This window comes from Mustela nigripes, chromosome 14 (genome assembly GCF_022355385.1).
Source record: "Mustela nigripes isolate SB6536 chromosome 14, MUSNIG.SB6536, whole genome shotgun sequence".
Classification (NCBI taxonomy): domain Eukaryota; kingdom Metazoa; phylum Chordata; class Mammalia; order Carnivora; family Mustelidae; genus Mustela; species Mustela nigripes.
Genome location: NC_081570.1, coordinates 53,932,838 through 53,950,697, shown reverse-complemented (window position 1 = coordinate 53,950,697; position 17,860 = coordinate 53,932,838). Strand labels below are relative to the sequence as shown.

The 17,860-nt window shown below is 37.7% G+C and overlaps 1 protein-coding gene across 6 annotated transcripts in view; it reads right to left on the bottom strand.

The window, feature by feature from the left end:
• PDE4B (phosphodiesterase 4B) overlaps positions 1-17,860 on the bottom strand; it is a 551,888-nt gene that overhangs the window by 371,717 nt on the left and 162,311 nt on the right. The window contains exon 1 of one of the 6 annotated variants that reach the window (XM_059375024.1): positions 846-1,263. The exons of the other annotated variants lie outside the window; for them this stretch is intronic. Coding sequence (XP_059231007.1) covers positions 846-1,081 — 236 coding nt within the window. The 5' untranslated portion in view covers positions 1,082-1,263. Of the gene's footprint in view, positions 1-845; positions 1,264-17,860 lie in introns of those variants that run through there. 6 annotated transcript variants of the gene reach the window in all.

Below are 17,860 nucleotides of genomic sequence, written 5' to 3'. Positions count from 1 at the left end.
TAGCACTGATGATGAAAGTTTATTTACTTTCTAGTGGGCTTTTTCTTACACTTCATTATCATACTGATTTAAGGAAGCTCCCCCCTTGTATGTAACATACATGTTAAAGGTGGCAGATTCAGTGCAATTTTTATAGAAAGTTCTTGAATGTATTTACTTGCTATTCCGAAGTAAATGGGGGAATTTATTTATTATTGCCAATCAATCTGAAGTTCTTTTTTTTTTTTTTTTCACAAGAGGCTCTTAAAGAAAATAGCAATTTGAAACCAAATCAGACTAAATAACCATGCCATTTCAGAAGTGGGAACTTTGTTCTCCCTTTCCCTAAGTAAAGTCAATAGATCAAAAACCCACTAGTCTCTACACTACAAACATGGCAATGCAACAATGAAGTTTGACTTTAAACATAATCTTAATAAATAAACTAGAACTAAGCTTAAAATACTAATTCTCATACCAAAAATACACTACTGAAAAATGTCAACAACAGCCACCAAACAAAGCCCCCAAAAAAGTCAGCTCTCACCTCAACAAAGATTCAACAAAAACCTGAATGTTTATAACTCCTTCGGTATTTAATTTACCTGGAATCAGCTAGGTATTTTTTATAAGCAGTAATCTTAAAGACTCCCCACAGTTAAAGGCTTATTTTATCTGGAAACAGCTTGGCAGCACAATGATAACTGAATACACAGTACACTGTGTCTTCTCCAGCGGACTCATTCTCCATTCATTTCACACTCGTGGTATGCATTAGGAACGAAATTCAAATGTTCTGTTTTCTACATTTCTAAACCACAGCCACTAATGAAAAGCACTGCAGACACCTCCAAGTCCCATCTTACCATGTATGAGCCACAGTGAAGCGCCGACGTTGCCGGATGCTTTTATTCACCAGCAACTTTCTGAAAAAGCATGGTGAGTTCCTCGGTGAACTGCGTGGAGAAATTTTAGGAGATGTAGGTCTGTTTCCCGGTAGTCTCGGAAGCTCGAGTTCTAAGTGCATTTGCTCCTTGAAAGTCTTGATGTAAACCTCAGATTCAGAAGCAGTAAGTTCTTTTGAAGACTCTTTGGCTGTCATGTCTTATACAGAGCGCTGGCTTTCACCACCCAAAACAAAAACCTCAAACATAGCAGAGACACAGCTGCAGGTTAGGAGGCTGATGAGTCTGCAAACTGTTTTCCAGTTTAATTTCAGAAGCCGCGGCTCCCGTGCGTGAGCTGCTTAGAGCAAGAGCAGCATACTAGAAGAATGGCAAGTCAGGCTGTCACAAGGAGCTTTATCAGCCTGGCTTTGCCTCTGAAAATGCGCCAAAGTGCTTCCTATGTCAGTAGCCTCCTTGTGGATGAGGTTCGTCTGCAAGCTACACACTGACACTCACTGAATTCATTCAGCTGAATATACCAACTCATGAAATATTCATAAGGGCTTCTGATAAATCCTTTGCATGTATTTTTTTAAAATCTTATCAAGCAAGCTGCATTCACTAATGGATAGTCACCAAAACCTAGGCACCTAGTCACCTGTTTTGTTCACACAAAAAGCAGAACTAGAGCCCTTCCAGCATGTGTGATGTTTAAAGTCTTCATTCAGAATTATCTTGCCCTGTAATGCACACAACAGTGACTCCACCTACCAAATGCTTATTGGCCTAGGATTATTTAAATAATTGCACTCTGGTTTCCCCTCAACAACACTCTTCATTGCTCAGATTTTCACAAAATTTGTAAAGCTACTGTGCTCTTCACAGTGAAAACATTAAATCAGGGACTATCAAAAAGCCTAGCTAAAACAACCCCCCATATTCCATTTTCTGAATGAAAAAGCTGATTTGCTGAAGTTTTTCTTTTCCCTCCCCTCTCCAGAAGATCCAAAACAGCATCAACATTTACAAAAAAAAATAAAAAAAAGTCAGCTAACAGGAAAACACTGGATTTGGTTCATTTCCCTGAGGAATTTAAAAGCTAATCTTTATTCCAATAAACATTACCCTCATTCTTCTGTTTAAGCTCATTGTTAAAGGGTTGCCCACAGCAGCCACTCTGTTAGTTAGATGCAAAGTCACTTCTGAAACCCAAAGCTCTGCAGAACAGAAATGGAGGTAACAACCAGGAAAAACGCTGCCCAGGAAAAACACTGCCCGGGAAAGTGCAGAGTCCAAAGGCAAGCGCTGTGCGCACACATGTGTGTAAGTGTGCACATGCGCGCACGGACAAAGCCACATGCCTGCTCACGTACTCGGGTAGGTGTGCAAGACAGTTTACATCTGTGAGTTTGTGTGTGTACTTTGTTCACAAGGGCTTGCAAATGAGACGTATAGGCAGGGGAATCAAAAAAATGTCTCAAGTTCCAAAGCAAATCATTATAACCTGAAATTTCATTTAGAAATAGACTGGAGTCCAGCTCCTATACTACAAAAGGCACGTGGAAGGGAAAGGAATATGGTGCTGCTCAAAGTGTACGGATGTAGAAAGCCTGCTCCAGCAATGATTGCCACCAGGGCCAGCCTGATCTCACAAAAATTTGACAAAGCGCAATTCCGGCTAGTCCGCGAGAGGCAGTTAAGAAATGATTCACAGGAAAACTTCAGGGAATAGGAAGACATTAATTCTCCTCTAAGGTGTGAGGACTTCCACCTTTATAAAAGTCATTCCCATATGTCATGTACTCTGGCTGAATATCTGAAGGACCAAATAAGAGCAGACGATGACCTGGAAAAAGAGAAACCCCACACCAGCCTTTGGGGGAATTTGGTCAATGCTAACAGAAGGGATATAAACTCCTAGCGTACAGGTACTATCTTGGAAAGATACCAATACTGCAATCATACACTCGGAATATTTCGTGACAGAAGTCAAGTCAGGAAATTTCACAGTTGTAACAAATCCCAGTAATCACCTTATACAGCTCCTCATTTCAAAGACAGATAGTCCTAGAGAACTTGAGTAATGTGTCCCATGTCATATTTGTAGTTGATGTTAGAGCTAGAGTTAAAGATAAAGAAGATAAAGTCCACAGGCTTTCTAATTCCCAAGAGAGCACTCTTTCATTATATGAAACTGAGAAGCCAAAAAAGTCAGTTTGTCCAGCTAGGCCCTGGCACATCTTCCGTATATATTTAAATATATTTTAACTGCCCTACTTGAGAATGGATTGTTAGTAATATCATGGCAGGACATATTGCTGGTACCTATTATTTACTGCATGACAAAAACAAAGCTAGGACTTTCCTCTGACAATCATGTGATTTAAAACTGAGACATGAGAATATATGATCCTACCAATATTCAGTGACTCATTTACTTAAAAAAAAAAAATAAAGACAATTTGAAGTTACCAAGGTCTTTCTCAGATTCACTTTTTAAGGCTGCCAAAATATAGGAAGCATTTCAGGGATTGTTTTTCTCCCAAATGATGGCAAATTTCATAACCTAGATTTAGCCGTACGTAAACCAGGGTTCAGATAAGGAAATACTGCCAGAGCATTCACTTACCTGAAGCAGCATAATGATGTAATTATAATTACTTCTGATTCTTTTGGGCAATTTATGTGACATTATGTGACATTTCACATTACTCTTTTCATTTGCCCACTATGACAAGCCAATGTCCCAGTTAAAGAAATTTTGAGAGACATCTTAAGAAATAAAATTCTCAAAAATAAAATCTTGTTAACTCTACCTAGTTTTGATAATATTAAGGAATACCAAAGACAGTTAATTGAGATGCAAAACTTAAAAGATAATCAGACTATTTTAAAGCCTGAATTAGTTACCTCTGAAGAAAGGAAATGCATGTCCACAGGTAAATGCATTAAAGTTTGTTTCCAGAGCCAACATGCCAAATAGAAACTCAATACCCTGTTAAACACTGAAGTCAAAAAGGAATCCAGAAAGTAGGAAACAAGAGATGGTATCTAAGAAAAAGTACACAAAAGCAAAGTAAAGGCAGATAATACCCTGTTATATTTCAGCAAAGAATACACTGTTCGGAGAGAGAAAGCCAGGAGAACTGAAGAAAAAGCCCAGAAGAAAGCAAACAGAGTTTACGTGCCCTTCTGAGAGCGTAGGAAGGAGCCAAAGTAAAAACGTTCCTATCTATACGCCATGCTTAGTCCTTGGCACCTCAAAAGGAGAGATGAGTAATTCTGAGTCAATTTATTAGTGCGCAGATAGTTGCCCTTGGGAATTACTTGAGAATTCCAATTATAGCTGTGTCTCAATTTTAAATAATGAAATTCCTGGTATCCACATCCTGTGAAAGCAATAAGGATCAAGAATTTTTCATAACAAAATATCATTAAAGGATGTGAATAGAGTTATATGGTTAAAAACAATCAATAATGTATTATTTATTAATATGAGAGACAACTTAAAAACATTCTGACTTTTCATTAAACTGAAATGGAAAGTAAATTAATTACAACCAAACAAAATGATAAACTTAGAGTGCAAGTATTAGAACATTGTTTAAATGCATTTTAAGGCTTATGGTTTTGTAATCAAATTATTTTAAATGAAATCAATTATACTCTTTCCATATTCATTATCTTTCAGACTTTATAAGTTTACCTGGAATAAATTTTCTCTGAACTGAGTGACCAATTTTTAACTAACTGCTATTATAAAACTGAAGTATTTTAAAGGCATAAAACCACAGATTCTATGCAATATTATGCATAACAGTGTTGAACATGAAATAGCATGGCTCACATTTACTAAAAATACAAATCTGGATATTTGAGAAGACAGAATTTACTCAGAATCTTCTTTCTGAAGAGGAATAGATTTAAGACTATCAATATTAACCGAGTTAAACCATTGTGGATTATATCTTTATGTCACTGACCCGTGCTCTTTTTCTAAAACAACATACCATCTGAGCACAGCCATTAGGCTCTACTCAATTAAATACAGACAAGCTCTTCTTTCAGTCAGACAAGGTAAGAAGTGAATATACAGAACACCAGGAAACACTGGTAGCTTCTTTTAACAGAATGCCCCACTCACCACAGATGGCAACTTCTCCCAATTTCTCTATTTCAGAAATTTCTTTATTTGAAGAAATAGAGCTGGAGTTATTCTAACATGACTTTGGAAGAGACAACATTCAGCTGAATGGAAATAGTTGTCTAGACATCTTGGAGCAGAACCTTAACTGACCACTCTTTTTAGAATTAAGGATTACAAAAGAGGAGCTTTTATTGATTACATATCCACTGGGTGCTCAACTTTGTTGTAAGCATTTCAACAAGTTATTTCCGTTTATACTCATTATAAACTATCTGACAAGTGGTATTGAAATCTTTGTTGGACTTCCCGATAGTATCAACCTCTGAGGGTTCTTGAGGGCTGGGCTGAGTCTTGTTTATTTCTAGAATATGGAACCGAGTCTGGCACAGAGTCGATACTCAATAAATATTTGTAGAATGAATGCCCATTATTTGGTCATTTTCAGATGAGATCATCAAGATACAAAATTGTATCTTTTTAAGGAGTTGACCCTACACTACAGTTTTTGTAACAAAGGAACCTAATGGGACAAAAGAGGGAATGCATGCTCCCAGGGTGGTCTGGTCATGTCACCAAAAGTATATTTTCTCAAGTACTATATGTCCTTGACTCTGAAGTCATCTAGCATGTTATCTTTATAAAATAATATGAATGCTTCACTTTCATCCATATGACACTACTTAATTACTCACTATTACAAAATTCGTGCTCCAGAAGGATCAGTTTTAACTCGTACCATCTCCAAAGTCCGCTGAATCCCAGGGAGGGAAGCTATATTGCTTGAGAGCAAGAACTTTGTTTTGTTCACCAGTATAATCCCAATACCCAGGACAGTATTGACCACACAGTAGATATTCAAATAAATATTTTTTGGATGAATAAATGAATGATCTCCTCAGTACAGAATATGATTGGTGGGGGGTAGGTTGGCCAAAATGGGATACATGACCTCTCTCAAAGGACAGCAAGAGTGATAGTGGCATTAACCCATAACCCTTCCACAATTCTGCACATTATTTTATGTAGTTTCACTGCCTAAACATGTTACTTCTCTACTTTCTTTGCCAAGAATACCGTCTTATCCATTAAGGCTAAACCCAAAGAACCGGATTCATCTGCAGAATGTTTCGGAGGATATCACACTACGTATTTTTGTTTGTCTCCCAGAGTAACCTATGAGCTCTCCAAAGACATAAACTATTTCACTCATGTCTTTATCCCCACAGCCTGACATTGCTCTGATTGATTAATATTTGTGGATTGAAAACAGGAATAGAAAATGAATACAGTGCCCAAATCATGCCACATATTGTTCTCACTGTCTTGATAGCCAGTCCAGCCAATATCCTAACTTCTTGTACTTGAGCTTACAAATGTTTCCAAAATAAGCTTCTTAAATCCTAGCGGTTTGGTTATGTTTCCCATTTTAACTAGCATATCCTCATTCTTAAAAATAAATAAACAAATAAAAATTACTATGATTACTATTATCATTCACATTCCTACTGCAGGGCTAAAGCGGAATGTCCATGTATCACGATCTCCCTTCATTAGGTGGTATACAGATAGGACAGACTGGTGAGGCGCTCTCCTCATGGTATTTTCTGGTTTTGGCAGAGTAATTAGGTGCTTCTCTCTCAAAGCATATCCTCTGAAGGCAGACTGCATAGGCAAAAATACTAAGGAAGCTCCTCTCTTTGTTTCCTAGGTCATTGTTAACATCAAAATATATTAGCAAAGATGAGTCAGATACCTAAATGCAAGGAGAGAAACTGTTCCCAGGGTAGGTGTTTTTAAATCTGCATTTCAAGAAGATATTCCAGTTCCCAAAGATAATACTAACCTGTCAGCAAATTTCTTAAAAGGGTGATTTCAAATGAATAGGATATTAGGAACATATATGTTAAAAACAAAGGCACATTGGGAAAACCTCTTTCTCTAAATGAGCTTGTATCTCTCTATTATTTCTACTCTGTCAGTGGTCTTCTGTGAAATATGTAAAGAAAAATGGTATGGTATTAAACTATAGTTCAAATTTTTAAATGTAAACAATTATCTGTATAAGACCAATTAACTATGATACTACAGAGATCATAAAAAGAATATAGCACACATGAAAACTAAGTCAAATTCACTCTGCTGCTCTTAAAAAAGAGACTAATACTCAGGGATCCATTTGTGTTTGAGTATGTATTTGCAAGTATTTTACAAAAACAATATTTTCCTAAATTAGTTTGAGTCTTCCTAAATTAAATGAGTCTACAAATGGTACAGAACACACATGAATATGGAAAATGTTTCCCAAAATGGTGGATTTGATCATGATTGGCTCACGGAATTTCAGCATTTGTGTATTTACAACACATTCTGTTAAAGTCTATTTGCATTAAAAGTTTTTTTAAATTCAGTAACATTAATGATGATGGCTTTTTGATTTGTAATAAAGAAAGCAAAATTTTACCTATTAAGATTATGTATGAAATTCTACTATTAAGAAGTAACTTAAATTTGGGGTGTCTGAGTGGTTCAGCTTTTAAGCATCTGCCTTCAGCTCAGGTCATGATCCCAGGATCCCAGCATCCAGGGATCAAGCCCCACCTCAACCTCCCTGCTCAGTGGGGAGCCTGCTTGCTCCCTCTCCAACTCCCCGGTGCTTATATTCTCTCTCTTGCTATCTCTATCATAAATAAATAAAATCTTAAAAAAAAAAAAGAAGTAACTTTAATTTCATATAAGTATTTTATACCAATTAAACACTGCAATATTAGCATATGTAAAATCCAAGAGTGGGGATATTTTATATGTAAGCATGCTAAACTTTGTAGCAAAGACATTTAAATAGAATGTATATTTTTATAAAGCTCCCTTGGTTACTTTTCATCTTTCTTGTTTTATTTTTAAATTTATCATACAATAAGATTGACCTTTTTTGGTTCACTGTTCCATGAAATTTAACACATCTGGATTCATATAACCTTTATTATAATCAGGATATCAAACAGTTCTGTTAACCCCAAAATTCTCTTGACCTATACCTTTATAGTTATACCTTCTTTACACTCCTGATTTCTGGGAATCCCTAATCTATTCTCCACCACTGTAATTTAATGTTTTCAGTAATGTCATAAATAGGGGATCACATGGTACTTAACCTTTCAAGACCAACTTCTTTCACTCAGTACAATGTCTGACATTTAGACAATGTTACATTTATTAATAGCTCATTCTTTTACCGCCACATAGTTTTCTGTTGTATAGATGAACCCAGGTTTTTTTTTTTTTTTTTTAATCCATTCACCACTGAAGGGACATTTGGGCTATTTCTAGTATGGGGCAATTTTGAATAGAGCTGTGATAAATACCATGTGCACATTTTTGTGTAAATATATGTTGTCATTCCTCTATGGCAAATGCCAAATAGTGGGATTTCTGGGTCACAGGCTAAGTGTATATTCTTCTTTATAACAAAAAATCAAGTTGTTTTCCAGAACGGAGGCATCATTTTGCATTTCCATCAGCAACTCGAAGGTTCCCAGCAGCCCCGTGGACTTGCTAGCACTTTGTCTTTTCGGTATTTTAGCCATTCTAATAAATGCGTAGTATATACCTCATACTGATTGTAGTTTACAGTTCCCTAGTGGCTAATGTTGACCATGTTTCCATATGCTGATTTGCCATTAGGACAGCCTCTTTGTAAAGTGTCTGTTTAAGATTCTTGCCCATTTTCAATTTAGACTGTTTCTTTTCTAACCATGGAGACTTCTTCCCCAATCTTCCCACTAACATTTACTTTCCAGAATTCTCAAATAGCTAATCCATGCATTCTGTCAAGCACCTCAAGCTGTATTTAGGCATAGAAAGAGAATGGAGCATGATTATTCCCATCTTACCTTGAAACAAACCATTAATATGATAATATCAGCTACAAAACCTGGAAGTTTCAAATTGACTTTATAGTTTATAACACTTTTACATTAGCAACATTATTCCTGAAGACTTTAATGTTTACATTATTGACTTGGCCATTCCTTTACACCCCTGGGGGGCTTGCATTTGGACTATTAGAGTGACCTCTAACATTCACCCTTGCTATAATTAGTCCTCAGTGTGGCTTCTAAGGGCTGGGGCTCCATCACCAAAGAATACCAGAATGTCTGATGCATTTTGTGGCTAGTTAGAAAGAGGCCCCTCTAGAAATGGATTCTAGGTGACTCCCAATTTCTCTTACCCTGACCACTTTTCAAAGCAATAGTTTTCTTTTTCCACTGTGGCATCATGAATACTTCTGAAAGAAACCCAACCTTTTCACTCCTTCTCCTTACTTATTGCTATGTTTCTCCTAATTTACATATGCTTCAAAGATATTCTTACCAGGTGGGTACTATATGCCAAGAATAGGCATATAGTGGTAAGTCTACACTATTGCTTGAAATTTTCATATTTGATACTCCACATAAAATCACAATTCTAAAGAGCTTTCTTTTTATTTTAGTGAATCTTTATTCTCTACATACATAATAAGTCTTCATTGGCAATGATGGTATACCATCTGAGAAAGCTTCAGCATCAGTCTTATAACTGCTTCCTTATATGTATGTGATTTACAAAAAAACTCTATGGTCTTAGAGAGTAAAAACCATAATATGTTCCTTTTTTTTTGAGTGGCTAACATTTTTATTTCAAAAATCAGGATATTGTATATAACACTTTCTGAAAAATAAGACGTAATTAAATGAACTCTGTGGATTTTTTTTTATTAAAGCATATTCATTTGACACTAAATATTAAGTGAAGTCACAACTATAATACTCATCAATATTCAAATTCTTTATGTGTCAACCTGCAAAATTCTTGCACACATATAAAAAATGCTTTGTGCATAATAAATGAATGTTTAAAAACCCAGGAATATGAATTAATAGTATGTACATAATCACTGGTATTAAGTTAACTCATAGTTAAATGTTAATATGAGTCAGGCACTGAGCTAGCTCAAGGAAAACTACAGTGAGTAAACTAGACCATGTCCATCCTCATGGTACTTACAGTCTAATGGCACAATATCATAGTTCAATTCTAATCATAATTCTAAACTAATCTGCCTCATTATTCATCTGCTCTCCTTTTAAAGGAGGTCAAAACCAGGTTCTCTTCTATATCCCACAGTTCTTGGGTTCCTCTCTATTTCACAGTAGATTATCCTCATTCAGAATGTCCTACAAGATAAATAAGGAAGCATTCTTGATCAAGAGGGTTTTTTTCCCCTAAGCATACCCTGCCAGTCCTTATTCCTTACTCCTAGCTCAGCAGATAATTTTTTTTTTAATACTGAAGGAATGTTCATGCCCACCCAGTACACACACCAACTGATGCAAACAAACAAACAAACAAATAGAACCTCTTGTTTCATCTCTCTCTGAATTCTAACTGGGGCATAGGTAATTTCCATCCAGTTTTTAAAGTAAATAGCAAGTAGTTTCTCTTCCTCTTAAACTAAAGTATGACTCCCAGTGGTTTTAGTTCTGTGACTTGGAATTACAATGCCTAAGTTACATGAACAACTTTCAAAGATCTATCCTCTAACACTTGACTTTATACGCTAAATAACTACAGCTCTTCCAACTATTCCTTATCAAACACAGATCAGATACTTTTTTAACACCTAGGCTGAACCTTTGACATATGTAATAGTAATGGGAGAGGGTGTTTTGGTTTGCTGGGTCTGCCATTACAAATACCACAGATCAAGTGGATTAAACAACAGATATATATTATCTCCAGTACTGGATGTCAGAAGTCCAAGAGCAAGCTGTCAGCAGGACTGCCTCCTTCTGAGGGCTGTCTTCCCTCATGCATGATGCTGTGTTCACATTTCCCCTTTTGTAAGAACACCAGTACTACAGGATTAGGGTCCATTTTAATGACCTCATTTTACCTTGATTACATCTATAAAGATCCTGTCTCCAAATAAGGTCACACTGTAAGGTAATGGAGGTTAGAACTTCAACATATTAATATGGGAGGGACATAAGTCAACTCGTAACTTTCTACCTTCTGACTCCTCAAAATTCATGTCCTTTTCACATGCAAAATATATTGATCCCATTAAATGTTGCCAAAATTCTTATCATTCTAGCATCAACTCTGAGTCCAAAAGCTCATTTAAATCATCCAAATCAATTATGGGTAAAATCTTGGGCAAGATTCATTGTGGGACAAAATTTCCTCTTCATCGTGGGGTGCCTGGGTGGCTCAGTGGGTTAAAGCCTCTGCCTTCAGCTCAGGTCAAGATCCCAAGTTCCTGGAATCGAGCCCCGCATAGGGCTCTCTGCTCCGTGGGGAGCCTGCTTTCTTCTCTCTCTCTCTCTCTGCCTGCCTCTCTGCCTACTTGTGGTATCTGTCTGTCAAATAAATAAATAAAATCTTTAAAAAAAAAATTTCCTCTTCATCTGTGAACCTATGATACCAGACAGAAACAAGAGGTAGGACAGGCACAGGATAGGTATTTCCATTCCAAAAGGGATACACTTAAAAGAGGAAAGGGCCATGGGTCCCAAGCAAGTCTGAAACCTATTAGAACAATTTCCATTAGAATCTGAAACTTGAAAATAATCTTTTTTTGCTCAGTGCTTGGTCCTCTGGGCCCTCAGCCCTGAGCAGTGGGGGCCCTGCCATCCAGAACCAAGGAAATGGATCGTCCTCTAAATCTAAGGAAGAGGCTCCTTTCTGGAATCAAGGAGGAAATGGCCCCACCTTCCTGGGCTTGTGCCTTCTGGGCTTGTAGTGTCAGTAGCAGCCACTGGCCTCTGAATCACCTTCAAGGTTGTTCTTCACTTTTCTTGTAGGATTACACATGCTTGAAAGTTTGGATAGATCTACCAGCCTGTTTCCTACCTGTGCAATCTCAGAAGTCTAACAGCCTTCCTTCCTTTCATTCTGGCTCTGTCTCCCTTCGATCCAAACTGACAGTGTTTCTGTTGATACACATTTTTTCAAAAACCTGGGTGTCTCCCATGCAATTCACAGGGGTCCAAGCCATCAGACAAGAGAGTCCATTACAGATCTTTTCTGGGTAACCACAGCTCTATTCCTGACTTCTGCCGAGATGACTGGATCCATGGGTTGCATGACTGTCCAGCTATACCCTTGATGTTCCCTCTAGAACATATTCTCTCTCTCTCTCTCTTTTTTTTACAAGAGGAAAAAGCCAAGAATTTCCCAAGTCTTCAACCCCTGGTTTCTTTTTACCTAACAATTTCTTCTTCAATGTATCTCTCTCCTCTTCTATTTTACTTAAGCAGAAAGGAGAAACCAAGTCATGTCATCAACACTCTGCCTAGAAATCTTGGCTGACAATCCAAGTTTGTCACTTAAAATTTCTTCTTTCCACCCACAAAAAAACTAGAACATAATTCAGCCAAGTTCTTTGCCACTTTAAACAAGGATGACCTGTCCTCCAGCGTTCAACTGCATGTTCTTCACTCCCACCTAAGACCTCAGCAGAAGCACCTTAACATTCATATTTCTTCCAAGTCCCCTCAAGGCAATCTAGCTGCTACCCACAACTCTTTCCGTCCCTACTCATACCTCAATTCCAAAGCCACGTCCACATTTTTAAGCATCTGTTACAGTAGTATCCAACTTCCTGGTACCAAAATCCCCAAACCAGTATTAATGGGACAGGGCTGCTTAGCCCTAGGTGTTTAAACAACATAAATTTATTGCCTCACGGTTTTGGAAGCTAGAAGTACAAAATCAAGGTGTTGGCAGACTTGGTTCCTTCTGAGGGTTGTGAGGGGAGGATATTTTCTAGGCTTCTCTTCAGGGAGTGAAAAGCAGAAGGAGAAAGAGAGCAAGTTGGGGGACAAGATATAATAACTAGTATTTATTGAGAGCTTACTATGTACTAGGTGCTTTTGCATACATTATCATCATATACCTTGCAATAGCCCTTTGAAGTATGAACAAATGAACAAACCGAATTAGAGGAAAGTAAGCTGAATTACCCAATATCATCCAGTTAGTAAGGATTTGAATCTAAAGTCACTGAACTTCAAAACTTATACTCTCATCTGCTATACTGCATTGCAAAGGAAAAACAAGAAGAAAACATAAGGATACGCCCTAAATATAAAGAAAATTTCACTGTATAAAAACTTTTTAACTTTAATTGTTATATCCAGAAACTAGAATTGCTTCTTTATAAATGCCATAACAGAAAATAATTTGAAGATGCAATAAAAATTACTGGTTTCACCTCAGCAGCAACTAACTTCACTACTGAGTTATTTTCTAAATAATTTTGTCTGGGAGAGCCTGGGTGGCTCAGTGAGTTAAGTGTCTGCCTTCTGCTCTAGTCATGATCCCAGAGTCCCTGGAGCCCAGCAGCAGGCTCCCTGCTCAGTGGGGAGTCTGCTTCTCCCTCTGCCCTTTACCCCACTCGTGCTCACTCTTTCTCTCTCTCTCTCACTCTCTCTCAAATAAATAAATAAAATCTTTACAACAGCAATAATAATAATTTTGTCTGAATGTGCTCTTATTAGTTGTAAGTCAACTTTGCGAGGGAGAACAATGGCCAATGGGTATTAGCACATTCATTCATTGCAACTCAACATTACAATTTATTTAACCTTCCTATGTTGTTAAAAACCATGAATTTTTCCTATAAATCTCCTTTTGTTTCTTAATTAAATATTAAAGATAAGAAATATCCTCCTATGATTCTATTTCTAGCCTGTTTCAGCTTCTAAACAGAGACTCATGAAATATTTTTTGACTCCCAGGTTAAAAATTTCATTCTCTTGGTTATCATTACTAGGAACAGTATTTTCCTATGAAATCCATACGGACTGGGCACCTGGGTGGCTCAGTCATTAAGCATCTGCCTCCAGCTCAGGTCTGGATTCCAGGGTCCTGAGATCGAGCCCCACATCAGGCTCCCTGTTCGGTGGGAAGCCTGCTTCTCCCTCTTCCACTTCCTCCTGCTTGGGTTCCCTCTCTCGCTGGGTCTCTCCCTGTTAAAAAATTTAATAAAATCTTTAAAAAAGAAAAGAAAAGAAATCCAAGTTCAAGTTCTGGGCTTGGATATTAAACTGTTTTATTTGTGCTATAACCAATATTTTTATTTTATTTTTGGCAATTTACAAATTGTAGAAGTGAGAGACCAACTTTTTTTTTTTTTTTTTAAGATTTTATTTATTTATCTGACAGAGAGAAACCACAAGTACACTGAGAGGCAGGCAGAGAGAGAGAGAGAAGGAAGCAGGCTCCCTGCTGAGCAGAGAGCCCGATGCGGGACTCGATCCCAGGACCCTGAGATCATGACCTGAGCCGAAGGCAGCGGCTTAACCCACTGAGCCACCCAGGCGCCCAGAGACCAACTTTTTAATGACACCACTTTTGTGTCATCTCTACATTTTTATCTTCTTTGGAACGCGGGTCCACATTTAGCAGATACACTAAGGTGCCACCTCATACCAACCCCCAAAGGAAAATGTAGGGGCTCTTTAATTCCACTTCTCAATCTGTGTTAGCACCAGTTCTTGGTTCAGTTTTTCTGGATTTCCAGACACGTTTTGGGATTCAATCTGGGTTACAGTACCCAGTAAAATTCATGCCCACCACTTGCCATACCCAGAAGCCAAAGAAAATTTCATCTTCAGAAAAATATACATGCAAAGTAAAGCATATTGAGAACATAAATGAGACTCAAATAAAAAAGAAAAGGAACACCCTTCCCCCTACATAGCAGGTGACTTACACTCTAAAATCACAGCCTATGATTATGCCTGTAGATTCCATCAGATTATTTTTTACTGCTAAGGAAATGTGCCTCTTAAGGCAGAGATCCAAATTTCTGAATCGTGACAGCAACAGCTGAAGACTAAAGATAGACAGTCAAAATAGCATTTTCTGTACATTTTCAGTTGTTAAAAAAGCAGTTACAGTACATAATGTATGAAGTATATTGTTTTAATCCTGTGATGGCTCCACAGGGGAAAGACTTATGGCAGAAAGTATTATTTCCTGCTTTCATCGTACACACATCTTTAAAATGGTGATGGCTTCTTTTCTTAATAGAGTATCTCTCAATGTATTTTATATAGGTATGTATAAGCTTTATGAACAAAACGTTCCTGTTTTAAATAAATGTTGAATTTACATGTGGCCTATCACACGGCCAAGTACACTCACCTCGGGGGCTATTTGCTTTTTACCTCTGCCTGGAAAACTCCTTCTCTAGATCTTCCTATGGTTTCCTCAGACTCTGTACATGTATCTTCTCCTCAGAGAGGGTCTACCTACATATTCTATGTAACAGAGTGCCCCCAGCCTCCCTCTCACCTTACTCAGCTCTATCCCTCTCGGACAGTGGTTGCTGCTTGGCCCTCCCACTGGAACAAAAGTCCCATGAGAACAGAGACTTTCAGTTTTCTTTACCATGCTGACTCCAACACCGAAAACCATGTCCGGTATTTTGGAGGTGTTTAATAAGTGTCTGCTTACCACATAAAGGTCACCTAGTTAAACTGTAAGAGCACTTATCAATTAAGTACCATCTGTCCCTTGTCAGTCACCCCAACCAAGCCTTAAGCAAATTCATTCTTACAGTCCTGAAAAGAGATGCTGAAAGACACGTTCGAGGGCAAGGCTAAGACTTGTCTTGATTTCTCCTCCGCTAATGGCCTTTCAGCCACCACGGACAGGCTACCATTGAAAGTGTAACCTTCCATATGCTGCGAATATCCCAACTATCTATGGCTTAGTAGGAACGCTTCTCGCTAGACAGAAAGCAAGCAGACATGAACTTGTGACCTTCCCCGATGGAGTTGCTACACCACCACCCAGCGGGATTCCCTCTTTCAGACAAAACACAATGGTAACACTGTGTACAGAGGAATGATTCACAGGAGACACAGGAGCTCCGCCAAAGGCAGGAAGGCAATCTGTACAGAAAACTGTATGCTGAGAGGGCTTTCTTTTCATTTCAAAATGAGAAGCACGCACTTTGGGGGATGGTAACTTTCCATGCAGCCTTATATGTCCCTGAGGTGGGAAGACCCAGGATGTGGGAATCATCTCTCCTTTTCTGGAGCAAGGTTCTGATAAGGAGCTTCGCTCTGATGAACGAATCAAAATGTTTCTGGAACTTGATATCCTGTTTCTCATAGCTCAATAAATACTGGAGGAAGGCGATGAAGAGGATGATGATGACAAAAAGTAGCAAAATGTCTCAAACACAACGGAGTTAGATGGCCAAAAAATATTTATTAAACTGATGATGGTTAATGGGATATTGAAGAATACCTCTTAAGAATCCAGATATATATAAAAGAATGAGATGCCAAGATAAGAGACCCTTAAATCTGTCTAAAATTCAAAATGATTCAGTATTCAAAACATTGAGCTTTTTTTTCAAGGAGATTTGTGGCAGGCATAGTAATTCTCCTTTCAATTCTAAGCTATCATTTATATTGTCCAGAAACGCTGCATTATAATTAAGAACTATTTTGCCATAGATAACATTACATTTCCTAAACAGTACTCTTGGTGTTTTTTATTAAGATTACTAAGCACAAAAATACAGCAATCTATAAAAATCTGTATGTGAGAATACTTATGTGGAAACAAATTAAACTGCTGGTAACTGGAAGCGCAATCAAGCAGGAGAATGACCTAAGAGAATGAATTATTTATCAGAAGTCTGTGCCTTGAGATCTAACTTAAGCCAGCTTCTTCATCATCATAGGGTAATTCGTTCAAGCTCTCTGTTTCTCAGTTCCTTGCCTGTAAGATGCAAACGTTCATACCTAGCGTTTTGCAGGGTAATTCACGTAAATTAACAAACTCCAATTTAAAATTTAAATAGCATTGCATTTGCAATGCAATCTGGTAGGTACATACATTCGGATAGTATACTCCCTTGTAGGATCTAAAAAATGTTATTACAGACATTATCACATTCATTTTTAAGTATTCCCTGTAAAGAGGGAAATTCCGGGCTCACTGTGGCTCCTCAGCTTTTGTGCACCGTTCCCTGCTAGGCTACCTTTGTCCTCCTTCCCCAATGTAAACAAAGTAAAACATTCTCCTCAAGACAGAAGGCAAGATTTTCAAAGCAGAGAGCATATATAGCAAGAATACCATTGAGTTCGTTTCTGATGATTAGTACATGTAACATTTCTTGGAAGAAAGAGCACGAACAATACATTACTGTCTCCATTTCCCTATAGAATAATTCCCTACAGAATAATGCTAGATCTGGTTGGCTGGTTGTTTTTTTCTGTTACAACGTGCAAAAAAATTCAAAAGGGAATAAACATTTGTGGAGGGATCATTTGTACTAAATGCTTGAAGTATTATCTCATGTAATGCTTAAAATAATCCCATGATGCAGGTTTTCTTATAGAGAAAACTTCATAGAGAAAATAGTTTAAGAAATTTACTCAAAGTCAAAGTACTAATAATGATGCACCAGACACTTTTTGTCTATTATTCTTTGCTCCTTTCATTATAGCAGCGCTTTTGCGAGTGTCTGTTTCCATCGCTGGCACCACCAGCATCACATTAAGTTTTATTTCCCAAAGCACACTCTGGACCTGTTTTTAAAGCTGCCTACACCTGAATCAGAAACCCCGAGGGCAGAACCCAGCAAGGTGCTTTGACACATTTGTGTCAAAATGATTGTGATTGTGATGCACACCAAACTTTGTAAACTATGGCATTCCACCACATTTTCAGAGTTGAGACCATGGAATTCTAGCATATAATGAAACCAAACCAAAAAAAAAAAAAAAAAAGAGAGAGAGAGAGAGAGAGCAGAATTATACAGTTAGTTGGTCAGGTT